General features: G+C 40.0%; 2 protein-coding genes across 3 annotated transcripts in view; one reads left to right on the top strand and one right to left on the bottom strand.

The window, feature by feature from the left end:
- Positions 1–25,702, bottom strand: part of MRPL37 (mitochondrial ribosomal protein L37) — a 911,410-nt gene that overhangs the window by 169,713 nt on the left and 715,995 nt on the right. The window lies entirely within an intron of this gene.
- TMEM59 (transmembrane protein 59) lies at positions 8–23,907 on the top strand. 2 transcript variants are annotated; one of them, XM_050803404.1, is made up of 8 exons: positions 8–464; positions 6,736–6,841; positions 8,627–8,721; positions 10,901–11,053; positions 12,598–12,679; positions 13,569–13,650; positions 18,574–18,682; positions 23,274–23,907. In XM_050803404.1, exons 1-8 carry the CDS (start codon positions 276–278, stop codon positions 23,427–23,429), a joined length of 972 nt encoding a protein of 323 aa, XP_050659361.1. In that variant the 5' UTR covers positions 8–275; the 3' UTR covers positions 23,430–23,907. The 2 variants fall into 2 exon arrangements, with proteins under 2 accessions (XP_050659361.1, XP_050659350.1); XM_050803393.1 differs by having other exon boundaries at positions 13,566–13,650.

Here is a 25,702-nt window from a genome sequence, read left to right as displayed (position 1 = left end):
CCAGCCTGCCCCGCGAAGGGAAGACAGGCGGGCCCGCTTCGCGCTAATGCTCGCGATGGTTGAATTCCCCGCCTCACGCCCGCCTAGGAGAAGTTAGTAGTCCCAGAGGTGGGGCAGGAGGCGGCAGTTTCAGGCGGGTCAGGGCGGAGCTGAAGCGACGGCGGAGGCGGAAGCAACGGTCGGCGGGGCGGAGAAGGGGGCTGGCCCCAGGAGGAGGAGGAAACCCTTCAAAGAAAACAGCAACAAGCTGAGCTGCTGTGACAGAGGGGAACAAGATGGCGGCGCCGAAGGCGAGCCTCTGGGTCAGGACCCAACTGGGGCTGCCGCCGCTGCTGCTGCTGACCATGGCCTTGGCCGGAGGTTCGGGGACCGCTTCGGCTGAAGCATTTGACTCGGTCTTGGGTGATACAGCGTCTTGCCACCGGGCCTGTCAGTTGACCTACCCCTTGCACACCTACCCTAAGGTAGGGCCCGTCCGGAGCGGGCTGCGACCCTTCCCTGGCCGCCCATCTCTCGGCTCCCCACACTTATGTCGGCTCTGGCAACCTGGCTGTTCAATCCGCCTTTCAACCGCTGTCTCCCATCTGTGTAGCTCCTGTTTTCCTCCCTAATCCTGCCTGCACCCCAGTTCCTGCTGTCATTACCGGAAGTTTGTCCTGCACTACCCTGTGATAGGCTGAGGGACACAAAGATGAGAAAGACGCGATCCCTTTCCTCTGGGAGCTAGCCGGGCAGCAGGGGAGTCGAGCACTCAGAGGGAGGAGGATAGAGGAGGATATGGATGGTTAATGCAGGGTCCTCGCCTTAAGGAGCCTAAGGGGGGTTTGTAGAAAGGGAGGCGCAGATAAGCGAGTCCACAAATGATTGATTCATAACCTTTGTTTACTAAGCGCCTCTCGGGATCGGGAGCGTAGTCTTCAGGGAGTCAGACAAGTAGACAATTCCACTGAAGTATAAAAAGCGTCACGAAGGCGGCTCAAGGAGTAGCGAGACGCCCAGGAATGCTGTCTGCCTATGTTGAGTTACTGTGTCCAAGACACTGCCAAGAGGGACTGGGTTAGAGAAGAGGCAGTTAGGTGTCTGCCTACCAGAAACTGACCACTCAGTGCAGAAAACGGGGGATTCGTGGAGTGGGTAAAGAAACGAGACTGTAGACAGGAGAGGGTTCGCAGCTTACGGAGAGGTAATGGCCCTCCTCTCTATGCTTCCCCCCTTTTTAAGTACATACCTAACCCTCTTCACGTTGGTTTTTCAGCGTAAGATCTCTGTTTACTCAACATTCTAAATTGTTTGATGATTCCCACCACACGTTTCCCATGTATGATTTGAGTGTATGCCTTCCCCCACGTTGTTTTATGAGAGCTTTTGTTGATGTTGCTGGTGGTTTCCTCTTCGTTTTTCCTTCATCTCCTGTATGCTATTTGCTTAACCATTGTGGCTAGACCTCCTTGCTCTCTAAAACTGGAGTGGCTACGGAGACAGTTCCAGTGAAGCTTAGGATGTTCCATATTGGCGAGTGCTTTCAGGTCTTTGAAATGAAAAGTTCTAAGTGCCGGCACTTCTCAGATTTTGTTTACGGCTGAATTTTAAACTGCATGGAGATTATCAATTTTCAAAAACTGTGGGAGAGGGGAGTGTGCTAAATTTTTCCAGAGATTTATGTAACAATCGAGAAAGAAGTGAGAAGTTTTAACTTCAGACTTAAATCGATGAATACTGCTTCTAACCACGTTATTTTTCTTCACTTCTTGTAAACTTCTCATCATTAAGAGGATTGTATGAGGAAGCTCATTAATATTGATTTGGCCTGGAATTGGGCTGAGACTTACTTTCTATTGTTCTAGGGTTTGTTTCCTTTTTTTGAGATTTTCCTGGCAATTTTGTAGTATAAACCAGAATGTTGGGAGAATAATCAAATAATTTGAAAGGATACCTTCCTGGAACTTGTAGGTACTTTAATAATGTCCACTATTTTCTAACAATTGGTGTGATATCTATAAACCATTTTTACTTATTTAGTAAAGCTTTTCTCACAAAGAACTCCAAATCATCTGGCTCCCTATAGGTCCTGGACTTGAAATTTATATAGACTCCACTGTTAGCCAGAGTGATGGGAGATTTATCATACTATTATTCCTAATTCTCACAACAACCCTGTAAAGTAGGGTTTTAAAATTAAGGAAATTGAGGCTCTGAAAGGTTAAGTGTCTTGCCTAAGGTCACATACCCAAGAAATCGTGGAGTAGGAATTCAGCTTAAAACTGGCTACACTATGCTGCCTCCTATTAATAAACTTGCATTAAACATATTCGGCCGGGTGCGATGGCTCACACCTGTAATCCCAGCACTTTGGGAGGCCGAGGTGGGTGGATCATCTCAGCTCAGGAGATTGCGACCAGCCTGGACAACATGGCAAGACCTCGTCTCTGAAGAAAAAAAGAAAAAGAAAACACTAGCCAGGCGTGGAGACGAGCACCTGTAGTCCCAGCTACTTGGGAAGCTGAGGTGGGAGGCTTGCTTGAGCCTGGGAGGCGGAGGTTACAGTGAGCCGAAATGTCGCCAGTGCACTCCAGTCTAACAGTGAGACCCTGTCTCAAAAAAAAAAAAAAAAAAAAAAAAAAAGGCTGGGCGCGGTGGCTCACTCCTGTAATCCCAGCACTTTGGGAGGCTGAGGCAGGTGGATCACCTGATGTCAGGAGTTCAAGACCAGCCTGGCCAACATGGTGAAACCCCATCTCTACTGAAAATACCAAAAAAAAATTAGCTGGGCATGGTGGCGGGCACTTGTAATCCCAGCTGCTCAGGAGGCTGAGGCAGGAGAAGCGCCTGAACCCGGGAGGCAGAGGTTGCAGTGAGCCTGCGCCATTGCACTCCAGCCTGGGCAACAAGAGGGAAACTCTGCCTCAAAAAAAAAAAAAAAAAAAAAACCCCACATATTTAACTATGTCACTGATTTCTATTGGCTCCCCTCTGTGCTTTGTGCTCCAGGAAAAAGCTTCGTGTGTTGTAAGAAATTAGATGAATTTTCAAACTCACATAGAGTTTGAAAAACGAGATAGAAATCTCGTTTTAGGCTGGGCGCTGTGGCTCATGCCTGTAATCCCAGCAGTTTGGAACGCCAAGGCAAGTGGATCATGGGTGGTCAGGAGTTCAAGATCAGCCTGACCAACATGGTGAAACCCCGTCTCTACGAAAAATACAAAAATTAGCTGGGCATGGCACATGCTTGTAATCCCAGCTACTCAGGAGGCTGAGGCAGGAGAACCGCTGGAACCCGGGTGGTGGAGGTTGCAGTGAGCCGAGATTGCGCCGCTTCACTTCAGCCTGGGACACAGAGCAAGACTGCATCTCCCAAAAAAAAAAAAATCTCATTTTAATGACACTTTTTGAGAACTAATTATTTGTTGCAAGAAAGTAGAATACTTGTTTGTAAGTAGTTATTTTTAAATTATTCTATCTTTTATCTACAGAAAATGCAATTGCATAATTTATCTCAGACGAAAAAACAAGAGACATAAATCATGTTAATAAAAAAGCTAATTAGAGCTAGCCTGGTCATTTATTAATGGAGTGTGATCTCTAGAACCATACAAACCTGGTTTTATTCCCAGTTCCTTGATTACTGTTTGTCCTTGCTGATCACTTAACTTCTATTTATTTATTTTTTAATTTAAAATAATTGAAACAGAGTGTTGCTCTGTTGCCCAGGCTGGTCTCAAACTCTTGGACTGAATGGATCCTTATGTCTTGGCCTCCCAAACTGTTTGGATTACACACATGAGCCATGGTGCCTGCCCTAAATAGTACCATTGAGGGACCTTCTAATTATGAATTTAGCTGGTATTTCCTATGGTGGAAGCACCATTTATTGTGTCCTAAATCAGAGGAGATACATGTTATATAAGCTTGCCAGTCATTTGGGATAAATAGGGCATGAAATATTTACTTGAAATCATTATTTTTGTATATATAACATGAAATACTTAGAATAAAGATATGATTCTTTTTTTTTTTTTTTTTTTTTTTTGAGACGGAGTCTCGCCCTGTCGCCCAAGCTGGAGTGCAGTGGCCGGATCTTAGCTCACTGCAAGCTCCGTCTCGCGGGTTCACGCCATTCTCCTGCCTCAGCCTCCCGAGTAGCTGGGACTACAGGCACCCGCCACCTTGCCCGGCTAGTTTTTTGTATTTTTTAGTAGAGACGGGGTTTCACCATGTTAGCCAGGATGGTCTCGATCTCCTGACCTTGTGATCCGCCCGTCTCGGCCTCCCAAAGTGCTGGAATTACAGGCTTGAGCCACCGTGCCCGGCCAGATATGATTCTTAATAGCTACCAGGTGAGTGCCTGCTCCATACCAGATGTTGCATAATTTGTTAAGTCTTAACACAGTGCCTGGCACATTGTAGATGCTCATTAAATAATAGTAATGCTATTGTAGATATAAATATATAATTATCCTAATAGTGAAGATTGACGCTCTGCAATTATACAGGCAGTAGAAAATAAAGGAATAAATAGTAGTGAGGATTGATGTAAGAGTATTGTCCGTATTTTACAACTGAGGAAATAGATTAAGTAACTTGCCAAAGGTTGTACAGAATAAGTGGCAAGTCTGAACTTCAAACTAGGGCTGATTCCTGAAACCTAGTCTCTTTTCACCATGCCATATGGTTTTCTGAAAATGGTACTGGATGACTTACTAGGTTTCTTTAACAAAGGAAAGCATATCTAAGAATGAAATGGCATGTGATATAGCTCATACTAATGAGCTTATGCTTCCTCTGTGCAGTATAAGGAAATTTGTGGTGCTCCAAAGACATAAAATAATTCTTTAACTGTTTTACAAAGCCTGCAAAAGCTACTCAGATATGAAATTTATCTTAATTTTTAAAATTCTTTCAATTTCATCTTAACAATAAATGCAGCTGGAACTGAGGTCCAAAAGTGTGCTACCTTCAAAGCTGTATGATAAAGTATATTTAATATTAGACTGCAGCCATCTCTTCTTGATGGATTGTTGCTGCTGCATAAATTTTACTAATCCTTTTGCTGGAAAGAAGTACATACCTTGTATTCCATTGGTTGCTAACTGGCATATGCACGTGCTGTTTCCTTATTAGGTGTCTGCCAGTTTGTACACAGTATATCACACAGTAAGTTGAGGGGGCTCCCCCATATGCAGTAGCTTTTTAAAAATACTTTTATTTTATCAAAGAAAACCCTGCTGAAGACATTAGTCATATTAAGGAGTTAATATTTTACAGTAATGAAGAACTAGATGTCCATCCTATCTTGAGCTTTCACACATATACATTGATGCCTGTAATTGTTTTCTATTTTAAAAATCTATTAACACTATTACCATTTATTAAGAACCTTCTACATCCCAGGCACTGTGCTGGAAATAGCTTCCAAATTATTGAGGAATTTGGAGATAATGGCTGTTCTCTCCTTTTTTGATGAGAAACCTGAGATTCTTAGGTAAAATAACTTATGCACTCACCCAAAAGGTTTGATCTAGGTCTGACTGATTGCAGTGTCCTTTCCCATGCAGCACACTGTTGCTCCAGTGTTTTCATTTAATGTAAGCCCAATTTTTTTTTTTTTGAGATGGAGTCTCGCTGTGTCTCCCAGACTGCAGTGCAGTGGCGCGATCTCGGCTCACTGCAAGCTCCGCCTCCCAGGTTCACACCAGTCTCCTACCTCAGCCTCCCAAGTAGCTGGGACTACAGGCGCCCGCCACCATGCCCAGCTAAGTTTTTGTATTTTTAGTAGAGACAGGTTTTCACCGTGTTAGCCAGGATGGTCTCGATCTCCTGATCTTGTGATCCACCCGCCTCGGCCTCCCAAAATGCTGGGATTACAGGCGTGAGCCACCACGCCTGGCCTAAGCCCAGTTTTTAAAAATCCTTTCATATAAACATTTTTATAGATGTATGCCTTACTTTATCAGGCCCTTGTGTCACCATTTGCCATGTGAAGCTAGTCTGATACTTTTCCTGATAAGCCTGGGTTCATATAAACATGGATGTGACAGAAGTATGCCACTGGTCCTAGGGTACTTGCTTACTCCTTTCTATTGCTGTTGAAGTTCTAGTTATATCACCGTTGTATTTTTTGTTGTTGTTTTATTGTTGTTTTTTAAGCAACAGGGTCTCACTTTGTACCCCAAGCTGGAGTGCAGTGGTGTGATTATAGCTCACTGTACCCTCAAACTCCTGGGCTCAAACAATCCTCATACCTCAGCCTACTGAGTACTAGGGCTACAAGTGTGCACCACCATACTCAGTTATTTTTGTGTGTGTGTTTGTTTTGGTACAGATGGGGTCTCGCTGTATTGTCCAGGCTGGCCTTAAACTGTTGGCCTCAAGCAGTCCTCCTGCCTCAGCTTCCCAAAACCCTGGGATTACAGGTGTGAGCCACTGCACCTGGCATGTCACTATTGTTTTTATTTTTAATTTCCCCCTCACAGATTGTAACCAAAGAAAATGGAAAAAGGGTGGTGGTTTTACCTACTAGGCTTTTTTCTTGGTATCACTTTTAAAATAAGGAACTAAAACCTCTGTATGGCGAAGGTCTTGAGTATCAACTGGCTTCTATCATTTTTTTCTTTCAGTTATGAAACTTATAGGATGATTTGTAATAAACGTTACTAACTGCTTTCTTCCTAACCCATTTTCCCCTGAGGAAAAAAAATACTATTTTTTGGTAACCCTTCCTGTTCTTGAACTCCCTAGGAAGAGGAGTTGTACGCATGTCAGAGAGGTTGCAGGCTGTTTTCAATTTGTCAGTTTGTGGATGATGGAATTGACTTAAATCGAACTAAATTGGAATGTGAATCTGGTAAGATGCTATGCTAACATCAGCTGTATGTAACACTGTTGTTTTCTTTGTGATAACCTTTTAAAGTATTTTCCTTAGGAAATGGCAAGCACACTGTTGAAACTAGTCATCTAACATACTGTAATTATTATGGATTTAAGAGTTTTCGTAGCTGCTGCTAGAAATTTCATGGGCTTTAAATTTCATCTGTTTGTTGAGACAGTGTTTATTTTCTGCTGTGAATAGGACACCTTTGTTTAACCAACTTTCTGTCAGACAAATGCAGTAAAATTACCCTACTCACAATTCATTACTACCTTTTCACAAATAGTATAATTTTCCTAAACCTTTCAATCATAAGTTCATTGACTTATCTCCAAGTTTTTTACTGAATCAGGCCTTTGACTCAGTATTTAATAGCGTATTCTTCATTGGTCAGGCCATTAAAATAAGTAGCCAGAGGCTTTGTCATCTGTTAAACCACTTTTCTTTCTTTTTGCTAAAAGCAGTCTGTTTAATAAAAGAAACCTGCAATCAGGACACAATTGACGTTTAACTTTTTAAATAACTATAATGGAATGTTCTCCATTCATTACACTGTTTTTAGCATAGAAGCCATCACTATGCCATGACTCACATACAGTCTTCTTTGATATCATAACCGTATTTTTGCAGCTCAGTCTCCTAACTGATCATCTTTATATATGCATAATGCTGTCCAGTTTATTATCTAGCGCTTCTGAGAAGTGTATTACAAATGCATTACTGAGTTGGGAAAAAATGAAATTGGTATAGTGGTAAAATGTTATATCACAAGAAGGAAATGGATTTAATGAACTAAATGACAGTATATCTGGTAGAGACCTTTTTCAACATTAGAATCATCTGCTATAGAACATTTTCTAGTTCAATTTTCTTTTTTTTTGAGACAGATTCTCGCTCTGTCCCCAGGCTGGAGTGCAGTGGCGTGATCTGAGCTCACTTCAAGCTCCGCCCCCCCCGGGGTTCATGCCATTCTCCTGCCTCAGCCTCCTGTGTAGCTGGGACTACAGGCGCCCGCCACCACGCCCGGCTAATTTTTTTTTGTATTTTTAGTGGAGACGGGGTTTCACCGTGTTAGCCAGGATGGTCTCGATCTCCTGACCTCGTGATTCGCCCGTCTCAGCCTCCCAAAGTGCTGGGATTACAGGCGTGAGCCACCACACCCAGCCTAGTTCAATTTTCTTAGACTTTCAGATGTTAGGCTGATTGTTTTATTTTTCTGTTGCCACGTGTATACCCTTACTTCTTAACTGAGTGATCTGGTTCTTAACAATAATACTGTATATTTGTATAAATCATTAAAATATATTATTTCATTCAATCCTATGCAGTGGGTTGTGTTATTTCTGTTTTAGATATATAGAAATCAATAGTCAGAGGTTAAACTGCTTAGCCCAGGTCACACACACCAACAAATGATGGAACTAAAACTTTTTGAGTGGTATCTTCAGGATGCCAATCCAGTGCATTTTCTACTACACAAGCCTTAGCTGCAAGGGTCCTCTTATATGAATGTCATCATGTGGCCAGAGCCTGGGTGTATAATTAATAGATTTGTATCTAAAACATTTGACTTGTAGGAGGGAGACAATATGGAGTTCTGTTAAAGATACATTTCCTACTACTATATTACCAAATTTGGAAATTGACATTGATGAAATCTTTTTTAAGTATAAGAATTTTTTAAATAAAATATCAAATCCTTTTCTTTCCTCTTTCCCTTTCCCTTTTGTTTCTTCTAATTTGACTATTTTTCTCTTACAGCATGTACAGAAGCATATTCCCAATCTGATGAGCAATATGCTTGCCATCTTGGTTGCCAGAATCAGCTGCCATTCGCTGAACTGAGACAAGAACAAGTACGAAACAATACTGCCTTTCAAACTAGCCTGCTTAGATGGCACTGACTTGTGTTGCTTGAAGTGTTTATCACCGACTCGATCCTATTTTAGTGTTATATATATATAAAATATATAAATATATAAAATATATAAATTTGACTTTCAGCAAACAAAATTTGTTTGCAAATAAAAAAGTCAGTTGAATAATTGCACTTGTATAATGCTTTACTATTAAAAGTTATGCCTACATTCATAATCTTATTTTGTTTCTTCCCACATTCCAGTGAAGATATTATCCTCATTTTACATATTAAAAAACCAAGGCTCAGAGGAATTATTTCAGAGTTCTTTTTCTCCATCCCAACTTCCATTGGACAGTTGCCATTGCCTTAACTCAGATTATCATCATTTCTTATCTGTATTTTTAAGTTAACTTCCAAACTGTTTTTCTAATTTAACCCTTTCTAACTCCATCCTTTACTGTGTCCAGATTTTTTTTTCTAAATTTCATCATGCCATTATCCTGTCTTATATAATTAGTAGCTCCCAATTACATGTAGATTTAAGTCCAAACTGTTTATCACAACCTAGCTCCTGATTACTTCTCCAATGCCATCGCTTAAAATTCCTGACAAGGGAATTTCATACTCTATTCTCCAGACATACTGGGAAAAGTTTCTTAATTTTTGCACAGGAAATAGTCACATGTACAAACTCAAAAGATAAAAAGAGTATACATATAGTGAAAAGTCTCCCACCCCTGTCTCTTAGCCACTCAGTTTTCCCTCATACATGTAGCCAAGGTTACTAGTACACAGATATGTTATGCATATACAAGGATGTACACATGTATTTTATAAATATAAGTATACATAAAGAGCTTCTAATTTTTTTCTACTACATAATATTCTGTGTAGATATATTATAATTTATTTAGGCAGTTCCTTATTTGTGAACATGTAAGTTGTTCCTAATCTTTTTATTTTGTAAATAATATCTATTTTGCACATTTGTGAGTATACCTGTAGAATAAAATCATATGGCTAGAATTGCTGAGTTAAGAGGTATATGCTTTTTTTATTTTTATGTTTTTTAGAGATGGGGATCTCACTATATTACCCAGTCTGGCCTCACGCTTCTGGGCTCAAGTGCTACCATAGATACCACTGCACTCCAGAGTGGGTGACGGAGCGAGACACTGTCTCAAAAAAAAAAAAGAAAAAACAAACATATAAAGAAACAAAGTAGAACCAAAGCTATCCCTAGAGTTTAGTAAATGGCATCCCACGCTTGTGCTTTAGAGGGGCCCAGTGCTGCTAAAGAAGTCAAGAAGTCAGAATTGGAGGAGGAAAGATGACATCATTTGTCAAAATCCTTTTTTTTTTTTTTTGAGGCAGAGTCTCACTCTGTCACCAGGCTGGAGTGCAGTGGCGTGATCTTGGCTCACAGTAACCTCCGCCTCCCTGGTTTGAGGGATTCTCCTGCCTCAGCCTCCTGAGTAGCTGGGACTACAGATGTGTGCCACCACGCCTAGCTAATTTTTGTATTTTTAGTGGAGATCGGGTTTGACCATGTTGCCCAGATGGTCTCAATCTCTTAACATCATGATCCACCCACCTCAGCCTCCCAAAGTGCTAGGATTACAGGCGTGAGCCACCATGCCGGGCCATTAAAATCTTATCAGTAGCTTACTACATATACTCAGCCCATAAATACTCCCTTCACCCTGCCCTGTTGTCAGATGTCTACCATTTTATGTATATATTCTTCTGATTGATTTTTTTCCTTCCCCTTTTCCATTGATGTTCATTATAGCATGATTTATTCTCAATAAAAACATTAAAGATGAGAATGATATGATTTGTCCCTTCCTATTCTACCCTTGAGGACTTGCTGGTCCTCGTTTAATTACATCTTAAGAGTCTTCTTATTTTTGGACTTAATTCAAAAGCCTGTTATTCTGATAGAGGTGACAGGGAGCTAGTAAGTGTGTTTGGTGGCAAATTAAAGTAGCCTTGGTTTTTAAGCCTTACCGTAATTTGCATAGGTAACTAAGAGTTTAATGCTATTAGATTATGGTAGATGTATTTGTTTATATCCTGTCCCATTAAGGATTTGAGTAATCTTGATTATGTTGTTCTCTTGAATGTACATATATTAAAAATAATGCATTTCTCATTATTTATTTTATTTTTAGCTTATGTCCCTGATGCCAAAAATGCACCTACTCTTTCCTCTAACTCTGGTGAGGTCATTCTGGAGTGACATGATGGACTCTGCACAGAGCTTCATAACCTCTTCATGGACTTTTTATCTTCAAGCTGATGATGGAAAAATAGTCATATTCCAGGTGACAACAGTGCTTCATGGATTCATCTAATTACCAACAACAGTAAATGTATATGTTTTAAATGAGTGTTTCAGCATAGAGCCATACTCAGTCACTTACAAATACTTATCATCAAGTAAGAATTACTTATTTGGCCCTTCATTAAAATATTGGACATCAGTTTGATTACCCTTCCCTTTGCCCATTAAAAGCCTTATCTAAAGCCCATTCGTTTTTATCTAACCAGAACTCTGAGTCTTTTAAATTTTATGGTGGTTAAATTGATAAAATGAAATCTTTAAATATGAGAGATAATAATTAATATACTTTTAATGTAAACAGTGGCCATATATGATTACATATGGATATCAGATAAAAACAATATGACATAATTTTTAGTTTTTTATAGTGCTTTTACTCATAACTCTTATAAGAGAACTTCTTGAAGAAGTATTTTGCCTAGAGAGGTAATGTCTCCTATCTCATCATTTACCATGTGATAATAACTGTTATTCCCTGGAGGTTATATTGTACTATATATATTATCTCGGATTTTCAAACAACTTAATGAGGTTATATTATTCCTATTTTATTGATGAGGAAGGTGAGAGTAACTTGTTGCAGTTGCACTGCCGATAAGTAACAGAATTAAGCTTAAAACCCAGGACACTTTAGCACCAAGGCCCATATACTACCCTACCATGCTTTTAATTCAGTAGTTGAATTCCTCAAATTTACCAGTCAACAGAGTTTATGTTGTGTCTTCCTCTCGGGTAATAAAATAAACCTTTTAAGTACTGTAGCTAAGTAAGTGACTTAATGTATGGCTGGTATGTGATTTTTAGCACTACCCTGAACCTTGGGTCCCCTCTACTTAATTTGGTAATAAGTAAAATGCAGGAATTTTCTCTTTAAATTCATGAACAAGTTCTATGTCCTAAAGCTACTTACATCAAAGCATAAGTTGACTCTCAGAGTGAAGGCCTCATTCATTCCTCATTAGATAGGAGATTAGCTCTGTGTCTCTCTAAAGTCTGTGTGAATTTGAGCATAACTGGGATGGAGAAACCCCCATTCTAGAGGATCAGAACTATTCAGAAAATGTGAAGTATGGAGTGTTTGGCTGTAATTTATGGATTCCTCATACCTAGGGAATAATGGAATGTTTCATATGAGAAGAAATAGAGATAATATGTGTTTAGCCAAAAGTTTTGGCAGTCTGATAAATTATTCCTGATCAACTAGAATTAGAACTCATTTCTGCAAGGTATAGTATTTAATGTAGTATGTAATGATTTATCGCTCTCTCCCTTAAAAAAAAAATGTTGTCAGGAAGTTAAACTAACATAAATCTGCCAGAAATCTGTTTCTTTGCAAGGCACTGGTTCTAATGTTTAGGAAGTGCAATTAAAATATATTGTGGTTAACGTGTTTTATTTTTTATACAGTATTTCTGTTACTCTTTCTCAATTTAAATGTTTAAAGAGATGATGTGTTTTAGAACTTGTTACTGAAAAAAAGCTAAAGAAGTACAAATGACTTAATTGCTTTCATTATTATTTTAGTCTAAGCCAGAAATCCAGTATGCACCACATTTGGAACAGGAGTCTACAAATTTGAGAGAATCATCTCTAAGCAAAATGTCCTGTAAGTTTTATTTTAAGTAGCTTAGATAAAAACATTAGCAGTCAAATCTGGTTGTAGTAGAGTTGGTTGTGTGTGTTTTTTTTTTTCCACTGATGGAACATAAACAGATAATTTCTAAAACAGTGGTTCTCAAACTTTCATGTGTATTAGAGTTTGGAGAGCTTGTTCAAACACACATTGCCGGGCCCCACCTCCAGAGTTTCTAATTTACTAGGTCCAGGAGAAGACCTGAGAATTTCTGTTTCTCACAAGTTCCAGATTTTGCTGATGCTGCTGGCCTGGGGGCCACACTTTGAGAATCACTATTCTAAAAACATTTAGTTTGCTTCAAAGGATGTTTTGAGCATGAACTAATCAACTATTCTGGTACTTCCCAATAAATTGACCAAATAATGAAAAATACCAAAAGTATGAGTCCCCATTCTATTTTTATTTCCATGTTAGAAGTGAATTTTGACTCATAAGAATGTAAAACATCAAGCTAAAGCAGAGCTTACCTTGTAAAATTTACTCATACCTTATTTTAGATACTATTTAATTAGCCTTCTAATTTTGGTAGGTGGGAGTGGGTAGATAATGATAGCACATAACATAAGACCATCTTTAACTTTAATTAGATTAAAATAAACCAAATCCAAGCTCACATGTAATTAAGCAGAAAATATCAATGCCAATAAGAATTTGAAAATAAAACAGGAAACTCATAATGTGGTAGAATATTCATTTGGTTTTGATGTGCTAGAAAAACTGATACGTATTATAAAATGTATCAGATGACACAAACAAAAACAATTGGATATCTGTAAAGTGTGTATATCTAGAAGTAGTCATGTGAGACTAGGTTTTGGGATGTAGGGTATAATAAACTCATACCTTACTATTTCAGCAGATCTGCAAATGAGAAATTCACAAGCACACAGGAATTTTCTTGAAGATGGAGAAAGTGATGGCTTTTTAAGATGCCTCTCTCTGTATGTATTCCTCTTTATTGTGTGTATAACAGATAAAATCTGGCTGTATCAGAGAGATACATTACTTTTTATTATTTTAAAATTAGCACCTCAAAAGTAAACCTTTTTACTTTTTCCCTTCCAAGATTGTACGTTAGATATTTTAGTGTGTTTAAAAGGTTATAGGCATACTACTTGAATAAAACCCACGCAGGTAGTTTTTTTTCACAGTACAGGAGCATACTTCTTGTTAGAATCTCTTGATTTATGTTGAATGTGCTTCTCCACACATTTAAATTAAGCTTTAATTTCACATATGTCTGAGGCCAGGCACGGTGGCTCACGCCTGTAATCCCAACAGTTTGGAAGGCCGACGCAGGTGGATCACCTGAGATCAGGAGTTCAAGACCAGCCTGGCCAACATGGCGAAACCCCGTCTCTACTGAAAATCCAAAAATTAGCCGGGCGTGGTGGCGCATGCCTGTCATCCCAGCTACTCAGGAGGATGAGGCAGGAGAATGGCTTGAACCTGGGAGGCAGAGGTTTCAGTGAGCTGAGATTGCACCACTGCACTCCAGCCTAGGTGACAGAGTAAGATTCTGTCTCAAAAAATAAAATAAAACAAAATAAAAAAGTTTGAATGGTTTAGGGATCAGATTTTTGTTTTTGTTTTTATCTGCATGGCCAGATTTGAGGCTAGAAGAGCTGGATAAGCACTCTAGATTAAGAAGGGCTTTGTATTCTATACTAAGGAGTATCAGCTCTGTGCCAAGAGTTTTTAAGGGTAATGGTAAAGTGGGCAAATGAGAGTAGTGGGTACCATATGCCCTCCTAGGAAAAAATATCAAGCCTTATGAGGGTGAGAGGCAGGTTTTATCAAAGTGTGCATGTTTCCTCTTCTCCAAGGAATTCGGATATGATCCCTCCCCCACATTTTACTCCTCCCCACCCCCCCCAAAAAAAGGAAACAGAGAGAGCTAGTGGGCCATGTCACTTATTGACTATTACCTACTCTGTGTCAGATACCAGGCCAAGCATTTCAGTGAGTGGTACTGCTGTATAGTGTGTTCATTCTAGTGGACTGTTCTATCTCAAGTATAAAACTTCGGTAGTCCAAACCACATGCTCCCTGTAATTTCTTTTTTTTTTTTTTTTTTTTTTGAGACAGAGTCTCGCTTAGTCGCCCAGGCTGGAGTGCAATGGCGCGATCTCGGCTCACTGCAAGCTCCGCCTCCCGGGTTCACGCCATTCTCCTGCCTCAGCCTCCCGAGTAGCTGGGACTACAGGCGCCCGCCGCCTCGCCCGGCTAATTTTTTGCATTTTTAGTAGAGACGGGGTTTCACCGTGTTAGCCAGGATGGTCTCGATCTCCTGACCTCGTGATCCGCCCGCCTCGGCCTCCCAAAGTGCTGGGATTACAGGCGTGAGCCACCGCGCCCGGCCAGCTCCCTGTAATTTCTTATAGAAACAGTTTCTTGAGAGGTGTTATCGTGTATCATTAGAGTTAGGTGGACCTTACAAATTAATACCTTTTACTAGGCAAAATGTTTAAAAGACTGTATGAGAAAACAAGGATTAAACTTTAAATTTTATCCTTCTTTCATTTCTAAACCTGGTTTTGAGCTTGTCCAACAAAGGGCAGTTTTTCTCTTTCCAGTATTTAGGATGTTTGTTGCAGTTTGATAGTTCTGTGAAACCTAAATAATTAATCTTAAATTACAGTTCTCAGTACTGTACTACCTGGCATATTATTGGTGATTTATTGACCTTTAACATTTTGTCATTATATGCTGTGTGTGTTTTTTTTTTAAATCTAACACTTTAAAAGTGATTTTGTGAAACAACTAACTTTATAACTAGAAATGTATTTCTTAGAAGTTTTTGGCCAGGCGCGGTGGCTCACGCCTGTAATCCCAGCACTTTGATCACGAGGTCAGGAGTTCGAGAGCAGCCTGCCCAAGATGGTGAAACCCCATCTCTACTAAAAATACAAAAAAAATTAGCCAGGTGCGGTGGCAGGCGCCTGTAATCCCAGCTACTCGGGAGGCCAAGGCAGGAGGAGAATCGCTTGAACTCGGAGGGCGGAGGTTGCAGTGAACCGAGATCGCGCCACTGCACTCCAGCCTGGGCAACAGAATGAGACTCTGTCTCAAAAAAAAAAAAAAAAAAGAAGTTTTTGTGCCCAAATGTAGATTATAATAGGTAGGATCCTATATTTGAATAAAAATTATGATTTTGGCCGAGTGCGGTGGCTCATGCGTGTAATCCCAGCACTTTGGAAGGCCAAGGCAGGAGGATCACTTGAGCCCAGAGGTTCAAAATCAGTTTGGGTAACATAGTGAGACCCCATCCATCTCTACAAAAAATAAAAAAAATTAGCTGGGCATGGTGGCACACGCCTGTAGTCCCAGCTATCAAGAGGCTGAGGTGGGAGAATCACTTGAGCCCGGGAAGTCAAGGCTGCAGTGAGCTATGATCGTGCCACTGCACTGCCTGAGTGATAGAGCGAGACTGTCTCAAAAAATTTTTTTAAGTGTTCTTTTTTAAAATGCTTTTTCCCCTTCAGTGATCCCATTTGACTTTTAGAACAATACCCTGTGATAAGTAGGTGGTAATTTAAAGAGGTGAATTGACTACTCCCAAGGTTATACAGTCACTATGTTAGAATTCAAACCTAATTTTTCTAATTATACATCTTCTGCTCATCCTATTCTGCTGTAAATATTTACTTCCTAAAGTGTCATGATTTTTCCATGATTACATACAGAATCACTCAGCCAGTTATTGGAATCTGATCGTAGCTGTTAAAGAGACACCATTATCTCCAGAAAGGAAATTGAAGTCACTCTTTCTTCACTTGTATTTCTTTTTGAAGAGCCAGGCACTGTGCTAGGGAGTTGAGACCTAGAAAAGATGTCAGGAGTTCTCAGGTCTAGACAGACGTGGACAATAGTGATTGCTATACATATACACACTCCTACACATGTCTCATACAAAGCATATAAAGACTGTATTTAAGTCTACTGGATGTTTCAAGGGGAGGATTGACAGGCGAGATAGAAATATCTTGAGTAATGAGTAGACATTTTTGCTAGTTGTAGCAGAAGATTTACTTAAATTTTTTTTTTCAGATATACTGGCCTCCTGCTCAATGTGTATAGGGTACATTACTGCATATGGAGGATAAGGAGAGTCAGAAATTTGACTGAACTGGGAAAACAGGAATAGAGAGAAGCAGGAACATAACATTAGTGTCAAGAAGAGGCTTCTATGTGAAGGATAGGTTGGAGAACTTTGGTAAATCAGGGAAGAAATTATGAAGGCTGAATTAGGGCAGTAGACAAGAACAGGAGATAATGGAGATAGTTGAAAATCTGTAGGATCTAGTCATTGTTTTGTTCTGGAGAGTGAAGGGATGAACCCCAATTTTCTGGCTTAGGTAGTTGCTACTGGAATCCAGATATCAAATATATCCTCATTTTGCGGTAAATTCCTTAACTCAGTTAGGGCTGGAACATGGAGAGGAAAGTGGGTATTTTTTTCATTTAAAACGTGTTTTACTCTATTATCTTTCTAAATTGGGATACTTAAAGCATCATATGGGAGTTCCCTACTTTTAGATACAATACATTCTCCAAAGTCCGCCTGTTTTGCTGGCAGACAATGACTGTGCTTACTGCATGTTCAAGTCTTGCCAGACTGTCAAGTGAGTGGTTAGGGTGGTAAGTATAGATCTCTTATTAGGCAGTGTTGGATGAGCAGAGATGTGAAAATTAGGGACTATCTGTGTTACACAGTTTGTCAGAGTTAGACTTTTAATTATTTAAAAATGGCTTGACTTTTTTTTGAATCTTAATAGGTCAATTATGAAAAAAACTTCAGGTGGGAGAATGGCTTGTGCCCATGAATGCAAGGCCAGCCTGGGCAATACAGTGAGAGCTTGTCTCTATAAAAATTAAAAATAAATAAAAATAAATAAAAAACCTCTAATTACTGATTCTCATAACTGGCCTTCTATCTTAAGATATTTTAATGATAAGGAAAATATAACTACCTCTTTACTGAGATATGCTATAATGGTTACAGAATGCCTTACAATAGATGTGCTCTTTTAAATTGAAGTATAAGTAAATTATGGCAAATTAAATATGTGAAGTATTCTAGGGAAACTGACTTCTGGAAGCCTTTTTATAAAAGACATTTGTCTTTTATAAAACAAATGATCATTTTAAATTTACCTAGTCTATACCTTAACTTTATGGTATATTGGTTTTCTGAAAGCAAGTATAATAATTTGTAAAATAGGCCGGGCGCGGTGGCTCACGCCTGTAATCCCAGCACTTTGGGAGGCCGAGGCGGGCGGATCACAAGGTCAGGAGATCGAAACCACGGTGAAACCCCGTCTCTACTAAAAATACAAAAAATTAGCCGGGCGCGGTTGTGGGCGCCTGTAGTCCCAGCTACTCGGGAGGCTGAGGCAGGAGAATGGCGTGAACCCGGGAGGCGGAGCTTGCAGTGAGCCGAGATCGCGCCACTGCACTCCAGCCTGGGCGACAGAGCCAGACTCCGTCTCAAAAAAAAAAAAAAAAAAAATAATTTGTAAAATAATATATGACATTTGTACGACAGTGTACAATTTACAGGACACTTTCACTTGCCTTATATATTTAGCAGAAAGTCAAGTATATTTGATTTTATTATTATTACAAAAGTGATATAGCCATGTTACAGAAACATTAGAAGTAGAGGAAAAAGACTTTATGCCAACCTAATGTAATAGCTATTAGTATAATATTTCCTTCTGTAAGTATGTTTTTTAATAGTTTCAAAGATAATCAACAAAGTTTTAATTGTACTGTTGAGCTAAGTACATAAGGTTGATTGACTAAGAATCTCCTGTTTCTTATAAAATTTTAATATAACTAATTGTTGATTTTTTTTCCAGTAACTCTGGGTGGATTTTAACTACAACTCTTGTCCTCTCGGTGATGGTATTGCTTTGGATTTGTTGTGCCACTGTTGCTACAGCTGTGGAGCAGTATGTTCCCTCTGAGGTAAATTTAATTCTAACCCTTAGACCATTTGAAGACTGAGCCCTGTGAGATATCATTTTAAACACCTTATTTGTTTAGCTGGAAAAACAAGGCCTCTCTACTATAATAGAAAGAGAGAAGATGTGGTGGTTTTCATGTGGTAGAGGTTGGCACACATAAAAATTACAGGTTTGCATCACAAGAATGGTTGTTCCCAGCTTTCTCTGATGCTAACTACCGTGGTGACATATATGTTGACTGGCTTGAGAAAAGTGTGTCTTTCTGACTCTCTAAGACTGAAAAGACCTGTTTACATCAGTTTCTAAGGCGATATGTGGGAAAGAAGACTTTTTTTTTTTTTTTTGAGACAGAGTCTTACTCTGTCACCCAGGCTAGAGTGCAGTGGCGCGATCTCGGCTCACTGCAAGCTCCGCCTCCCGGGTTCATGCCACTCTCTTGCCTCAGCCTCATGAGTAGCTGGGACTACAGGCACCCGCCACCGCATCTGGCTAATTTTTTTGTATTTTTTAGTAGAGACCGTGGTCTCGATCTCCTGAATTCATGATCCACCTGCCTCAGCCTCCCAAAGTGCTGGGATTACAGGCGTGAGCCACCGTGCGCAGCCTTTTTTTTTTTTTTTTTTTTTTGAGGCACAGTCTCACTCTGTCGCCCAGGCTACAGTGCAGTGGCCAGGATCTTGGTTCACTGCAGCCTCCGCCTCCTGGGTTCAAGTGATTCTTCTGCCTCAGCCTCCTGAGTAGCTGGGACTACAGGCACGTGCCACCATGCCCAGCCAATTTTTGTATTTTCAGTAGAGATGGGGTTTCACCATATTGACCAGGCTGGTCCTGAACTCCTGATCTCAAGTGACCTGCCCACCTCTGCCTCCCAACGTGTTGGGATTACAGGCATGAGCCACCATACCCAGCCAGAGAGAAGATTTGTAGAACCATTTAATAGTTTAAATTAATTACCACAATATTAAGGAGCAGTGCTGCTTTAGAAGCAGCAAGGCTGAGCCAGGTGTGGTGCTCATGCATCTAATCCCAGCACTTTGGGAAGGCTAGGCAGGTGGATCACTTGAGCTCAAGAGTTTGAGAACAGCCTGGGCAACATGATGAGATCCTGTCTCTGCGAAAAATTATAAAAATTATCTGGGCATGGTGGTGTGTGCCCATGATCCCAGCTACTCAGGAGGCTGAGGTGGGAGGATCACTTGAGCCCAGAAGGTTGAGGCTGCAATAAACCAGGATTGTGCCACTGTATTACAGCCTGGTAACAGAACAAGACCCTGAGTCTCAAAAGAAAAAAGAAAAGAAAAGAAGAGAGAGGAGAGAGGAAGGGAGAGGGAGAGGAGAAATGCTGGAGTGTTTGATTTTGAGTTGTTATATTCTGGTATCTAACCCCATAAGAGATGGAAGACATTGTGACTTCCTTGGTAATTAAAATTTAACTGGCCCCAAAAATATAACTGTTAAGGTAAAGGATTTTTGTTTGGGGGAAAGGCTATAATTTGATTATTCAGCTTAGCTTTCAAGAACAGAAAAGTATTTATATAACTAAATATAGAATAATAATGGCTGTCAACATCTAATCCCACTGAAATAAACTTTAGTTTTTTTATACCTCCAAAGTGCCATAGAAAAAGAGAGAAAAGAAGAAGAGACAGAAATTAGAATATAATAATAAGCCATTGGCATGTGCCTAATATGGTGCTTGAACAACTGTTTTATCCTAACAGACTATAAAGATGTTTAAATATATGATTTGCACATGAAAAATTAAAATATTATGCTTAATATTTTTATTAAGGTGATATAATTGATGTAGGTACCTAGAAACTGGGACAGGATAATGTTGATAACAACATTTGTATAGTCTTTAAAATTTACAAAGTATTTTCATATACCTTCATATTCTTCTCATCTAACTAAAATTTTGTGTCCTTTAACCAGCATCTCCTCAGTCTCCTTCCTCCCTTCAGTGGCTTCTTTCATGTTGATGTATAAAATCAAACAGTTCCTGGTTGCTGCTTCAAGATCTTTAAATGTTGTTAGGTAGAGTTGTGAACATTTTTCTTTCACAGTGCCCCAGAGCCAGTGGTCACATGTGAATTCTGAGTTTTAAGGAGGCCTACTATATCAGATCCGTGTCCAACCTATCAACCACTGAATTTTTTTTTTTTTTTTTTTTCCCAGACAGGGTCTCGCTCTGTCACTGAGGCTGGAGTGCAATGGCACAATCTCAGCTCACTGCAATCTCCACCTCCCGGGTTCAAGTGATTCTCATGTCTCAGCCTGCTGAGTAGCTGGGACTACTACAGGTGCACACCACCACACCCGGCTTATTTCTGTATTTTTAGTAGAGATTGGGTTTCACCATGTTGGCCAGGTTGGTCTCGAACTCCTGACCTCAAGTGATTCACCTACCTCAGCCTCCCAAAGTGCTGGAATTATGGGCGTGAGCCACCGCGCCTGGCCTGAACTTGTCTTAAAGCTACTCTCTTACTGGAAAAGCTTAAGGTACTGGGGCAACTCCTTGCGGGATAGTTGTTCCCCTGAGGCAGCAGTCCAGTAGAACACATCTGAAACATGTATGAATAAGCAACTATTGTGACAGTCACTTTTAGAACATTTTCATCAGCCCAGAAAGAAAATCTGTACTCTTAGTAATTGCTCCCCATTTTCTCCCAAGCAGCAGCAGCAGCTGCACCACCCCCACCCCCATCTCACCCTCCAGTCCTAAATAGCCAATATGTAGTCTCTTGTGACTGGCCTCTTTCACTAAGCATATTTTCAAGGTTCATCATGTTACAGCATGTATCACTTTATCATCTTTTTTTTTTTTGAGATGGAGTCTCGCTCTATCGCCCAGGCTAGAGTGCAGTGGTGCAACCTCGGCTCACTGCAAACCTCCACCTCTCGGGTTCAAGCGATTCTCCTGCCTCAGCCTCCCTAGTGGCTGGGACTACAGGCACGCACCACCACACCCAGCTAATTTTTATATTTTTAGTAGAGATGGGGTTTCACTATGTTGGCCAGGCTGGTCTGGAACTCCTGACCTCAGGTGATCCACCTTCCTCAGCCTCCCAAAGTGCTGGGATTACAGGCTTGAGCCACCATGCCCAGCCAGGATAGCATGCATCACTTTTGATAAATTCTTGAAGGTGCTCTTTATTCAGCATCTTTTAAAAACACCTTTCCAGTAGTAGGTACTTCTGTGTAGTTCTTGCTTTATAATCTAGTGAGTTGCCCTGCCAGTGATATCAGCACTTCAGTTTCTAACTTTTGGATATGGGGATTTGTTGCTGTATGAGTAGATTAACAATAGAATCTATACCATTTCTTTTTTTTTTTTGAGACAGAGTCTCACTTTGTCCCCCAGGCTGGAGGGCAGTGGCGTGATCTCAGCCCACTGCAACCTCTGCCTCCCAGGCTCAAGTGATTATTGTGCCTCAGCCTCCTGAGTAGCTGGAATTACAGGCACGTACCACCATGCCTGGCTAATTTTTTGTGTTTTTAGTAGAGACAGGGTTTCACCATGTTGGCCAGGCTGGTCTTGAGCTCCTGACCTCGAGTGATCTGCCTGCCTCAGCCTCCCAAAGTGGTGGGATTACCGGCGTGAGCCACTGCACCCGGCCTATGCTTATTAGTGAAGACTTTTCACTTTGCTTTTCTGCCTTTAAGAGATACGTATGGACAGGTGTGGTGGCTCACACATGTATCCCAACACTTTGGGAGGCCAAGGTAGGAGGATCACTTGAGGCCAGGAGTCTGAGACCAGCCTAGGCAACATAGCAAGACTCCATCATTTAAAAAAAAAAAAAAGAAAAATTAGCTGGACATAGTGGTGCATGCCTATAGTCCTAGCTACTCAGGAGGCTGAGGCAGGAGAATCACTTGAGTCCAGGAGTTCAAGGCCTTGTAGTGAGCTATGATCACACCACTGCACTCCAGCCTGGGTAACAGAGCAACACCCCATCTCTTTTAAAAAAAAAAAAAAAAGACAGAGACATTCATACGTATATTACCTACTCTCAAAAGATGTTAGATATTAACATTATTCTCTAATGAGTTTTATGACATTTGCAGTGATTCTGTTTTATGCTTTCATTCTTTTAGTATCTTCTTGGATATGGTAGTAGCAATTAAGGAACTTTATATATTTATGAAGACCCTTCTATCAGTGTTAGAGCATTTCATGCATATTCTTTTTTCTCACAGCATTTTCAAATAGCATCTATCATTTTCCATACATGTTAAGCTAAAACATTTAGGAGCAGAAAGACTTACACCAAATTATTTTACCACTTGGTAGGAGAGCTAAGATGTTGAAGGACTTGATCACTTAAGGCATCCATAGCTATTTTTCTTGATACTCAGTTGTTATACTCCTGAGGATTTTAACTTGAGATGTGGAACAGCTTTCTTTGGCCATCCACTGGGAGCTGAATCATGTGTCTACAACATTTTGAGAAAAAGCATTCTTCTTTCTTAAAGTTGTTTATAGAATTTTTTTTTACTAACCATTTATAAATTAAATTATTTGAAGACTTACTTGGAGAGGTTCCTAATTATCCAGACTACTAATGTACATTGGTTTTCTTTTGCAGAAGCTGAGTATCTATGGTGACTTGGAGTTTATGAATGAACAAAAGCTGAACAAATATCCAGCTTCTTCTCTTGTGGTTGTTAGATCTAAAACTGAAGATCATGAAGAAGCAGGGCCTCTACCTACAAAAGTGAATCTTGCTCATTCTGAAATTTAAGCATTTTTCTTTTAAAAGAAAAGTGTAATAGACATCTAAAATTCCATTCCTCATAGAGCTTTTAAAATGGTTTCATTGGATATAGGCCTTAAGAAATCACTATAAAATGCAAATAAAGTTACTCAAATCTGTGAAGACTGTATTTGCTATAACTTTATTGGTATTGTTTTTCTAGTAATTTAAGAGGTGGATGTTTGGGATTGTATTAGTATTTTACTAATATCTGTAGCTATTTTGTTTTTTGCTTTGGTTATTGTTTTTTTCCCTTTTCTTAGCTATGAGCTGATCATTGTTCCTCCTCACCTCCTGCCATGATACTGTCAGTTACCTTAGTTAATAAGCTGAATATGTAGTAGAATATGATGCTTCTGCTCAGGAATGGCCCACAAATCTGTAATTTGAAATTTAGCAGGAAATGACCTTTAATGACACTACATTTTCAGGAACTGAAATCATTAAAATTTTATTTGAATAATTATGTGCTGAAATTTGAGTATCTGATTTTCTAGACCTTCCCTCCTACCCCTGCCCAACCTAGATAAGAATTATGACATGTTCTGTGTCTGTTGCTATTGCTATATAATGTGATGGTCAGGGACCATTTTGATGCAAAAATGATCTTTCAGCAGTACATTTGATGTTATTTTGCACAGGCTATAGGTTTTTGTTTGATGAGTCTTTCCAAGGAACTATTTTTCTCTGTTAAACAGTATATCAAGTATAAGGTAAACGTATTTTTTTGCTCTTGTTACTGAGGCTGGAGTGCAATGGCATGATCTCAGCTCACCGCAGCCTCCACCTCTGAGGTTCAAGCAATTCTCCTGCCTCAGCCTCCCAAGTAGTGGGGATTACAGGCATGCGCCACCACACCTGGCTAATTTTGTATTTTTAGTAGAGATGGGTTTTCACCAGGTTGGCCAGGCTGGTCTCAAACTCCTGACCTCAGGTGATCCACCCACCTAGGCCTGCCAAAGTGCTGGGATTACAGGCGTGAGCCACCGCGCCCAGCCTACACCAGAATTTTGATATGATTCACTGTTATTATACCATAAAATATTAAAAACTTTGTAAACCAATACTTTCCTCATTCACAGTGGCATTGCTGACAACTACGTCAGTGCTATTTGACTAAAGAGTAAGTTAGTCACTCCTCCTATGGCCTAGTCTTTAGCCTTCCTGAGTCCAAATAAAAAGTAGTTAACAGCTAATCAAGGAAGACTTTGGTCACAAAGTGTAGGGTTTTATTTTTAGGTTTGTCTAGATTTGGATGATAGAAAGTTGTGAACACATCCAGATGGGGAAGAAAGGAGGAATTAGCAGTCATTGTCAAGCAGTCATTGTTTCTTTCTTATTTTTGTTAGAAAACATGGGATAAAACATGGGGACTCAGCCAGGCACAGTGGCTCATGCCTGTAATCCCAGCACTTTGGGAGGCCAAGGTGGGAGGATCACTTGAGGTCAGGAGTTCAAGACCAACCTGGGCAACACAGCAAGTCCCTCTCTGTACAAAAAAATACAAGTAAATATGGGGACTATGTCTAAAACATGGGGAGTGGATAGGAGTTACCTTTAAAAAAATAAAAAGCCCTGTTGTTTTGTCTCCCATCATGAGTGCATACTTAGTTTCCTTAATCAGGCACAGGTTTAATTGTAATGCATCCAGTGAAGCAAACAGGGAGAAACATATAAAATGCTGCTGTCTCGCAGGAATCAGAGAGCCTGCTGTTAGAAAAGACCCTCCCTTATAAAAACAAAACAAAGAATTATCTAGATCACTTGGGGCCAGGAGTTCAAGACCATTCTGGGCAATATAATGAGACTCCCATCTCTTTAAAAAAAAAAAAAGAAGGAGCAATTGTACAGTTGTCCTATATTCTTCCACCTTCCCTTGGTTTCATTTCTCTTTGCTTCCTGACTGAGAAGTGCCTGAGATACCTTCATTTCTCTTGAAAGTATTGATCCAAGTTTAGACAAATATCACCCCTCTTGAGAGAATTCCTTATATGTGAAAATACCAAGACATTCTTGATATTTAGTAGGCACTCAAATATTTGTCTCCTCTTTTTTAGCATAATTAAGCCAGACTGATGTTTGTATTGGAGTACTATCAGCACGAGTAACCATTTTAATCTCTTTCCTTAACTACTTGTTCTATACTAGAGTCTAGAGTGGGGGTACGTACAGTGATAAAGATTGAGATAATGGGAAATTTAGTCTTCTGTTTGGGAAGCTGGATTGTAGTGTTGATTTTCTGACTCCTTGTGATAATTAAA

This window comes from Macaca thibetana, chromosome 1, assembly GCF_024542745.1.
Source record: "Macaca thibetana thibetana isolate TM-01 chromosome 1, ASM2454274v1, whole genome shotgun sequence".
Classification (NCBI taxonomy): domain Eukaryota; kingdom Metazoa; phylum Chordata; class Mammalia; order Primates; family Cercopithecidae; genus Macaca; species Macaca thibetana.
This window is presented reverse-complemented; position numbering and strand designations above follow the sequence as displayed.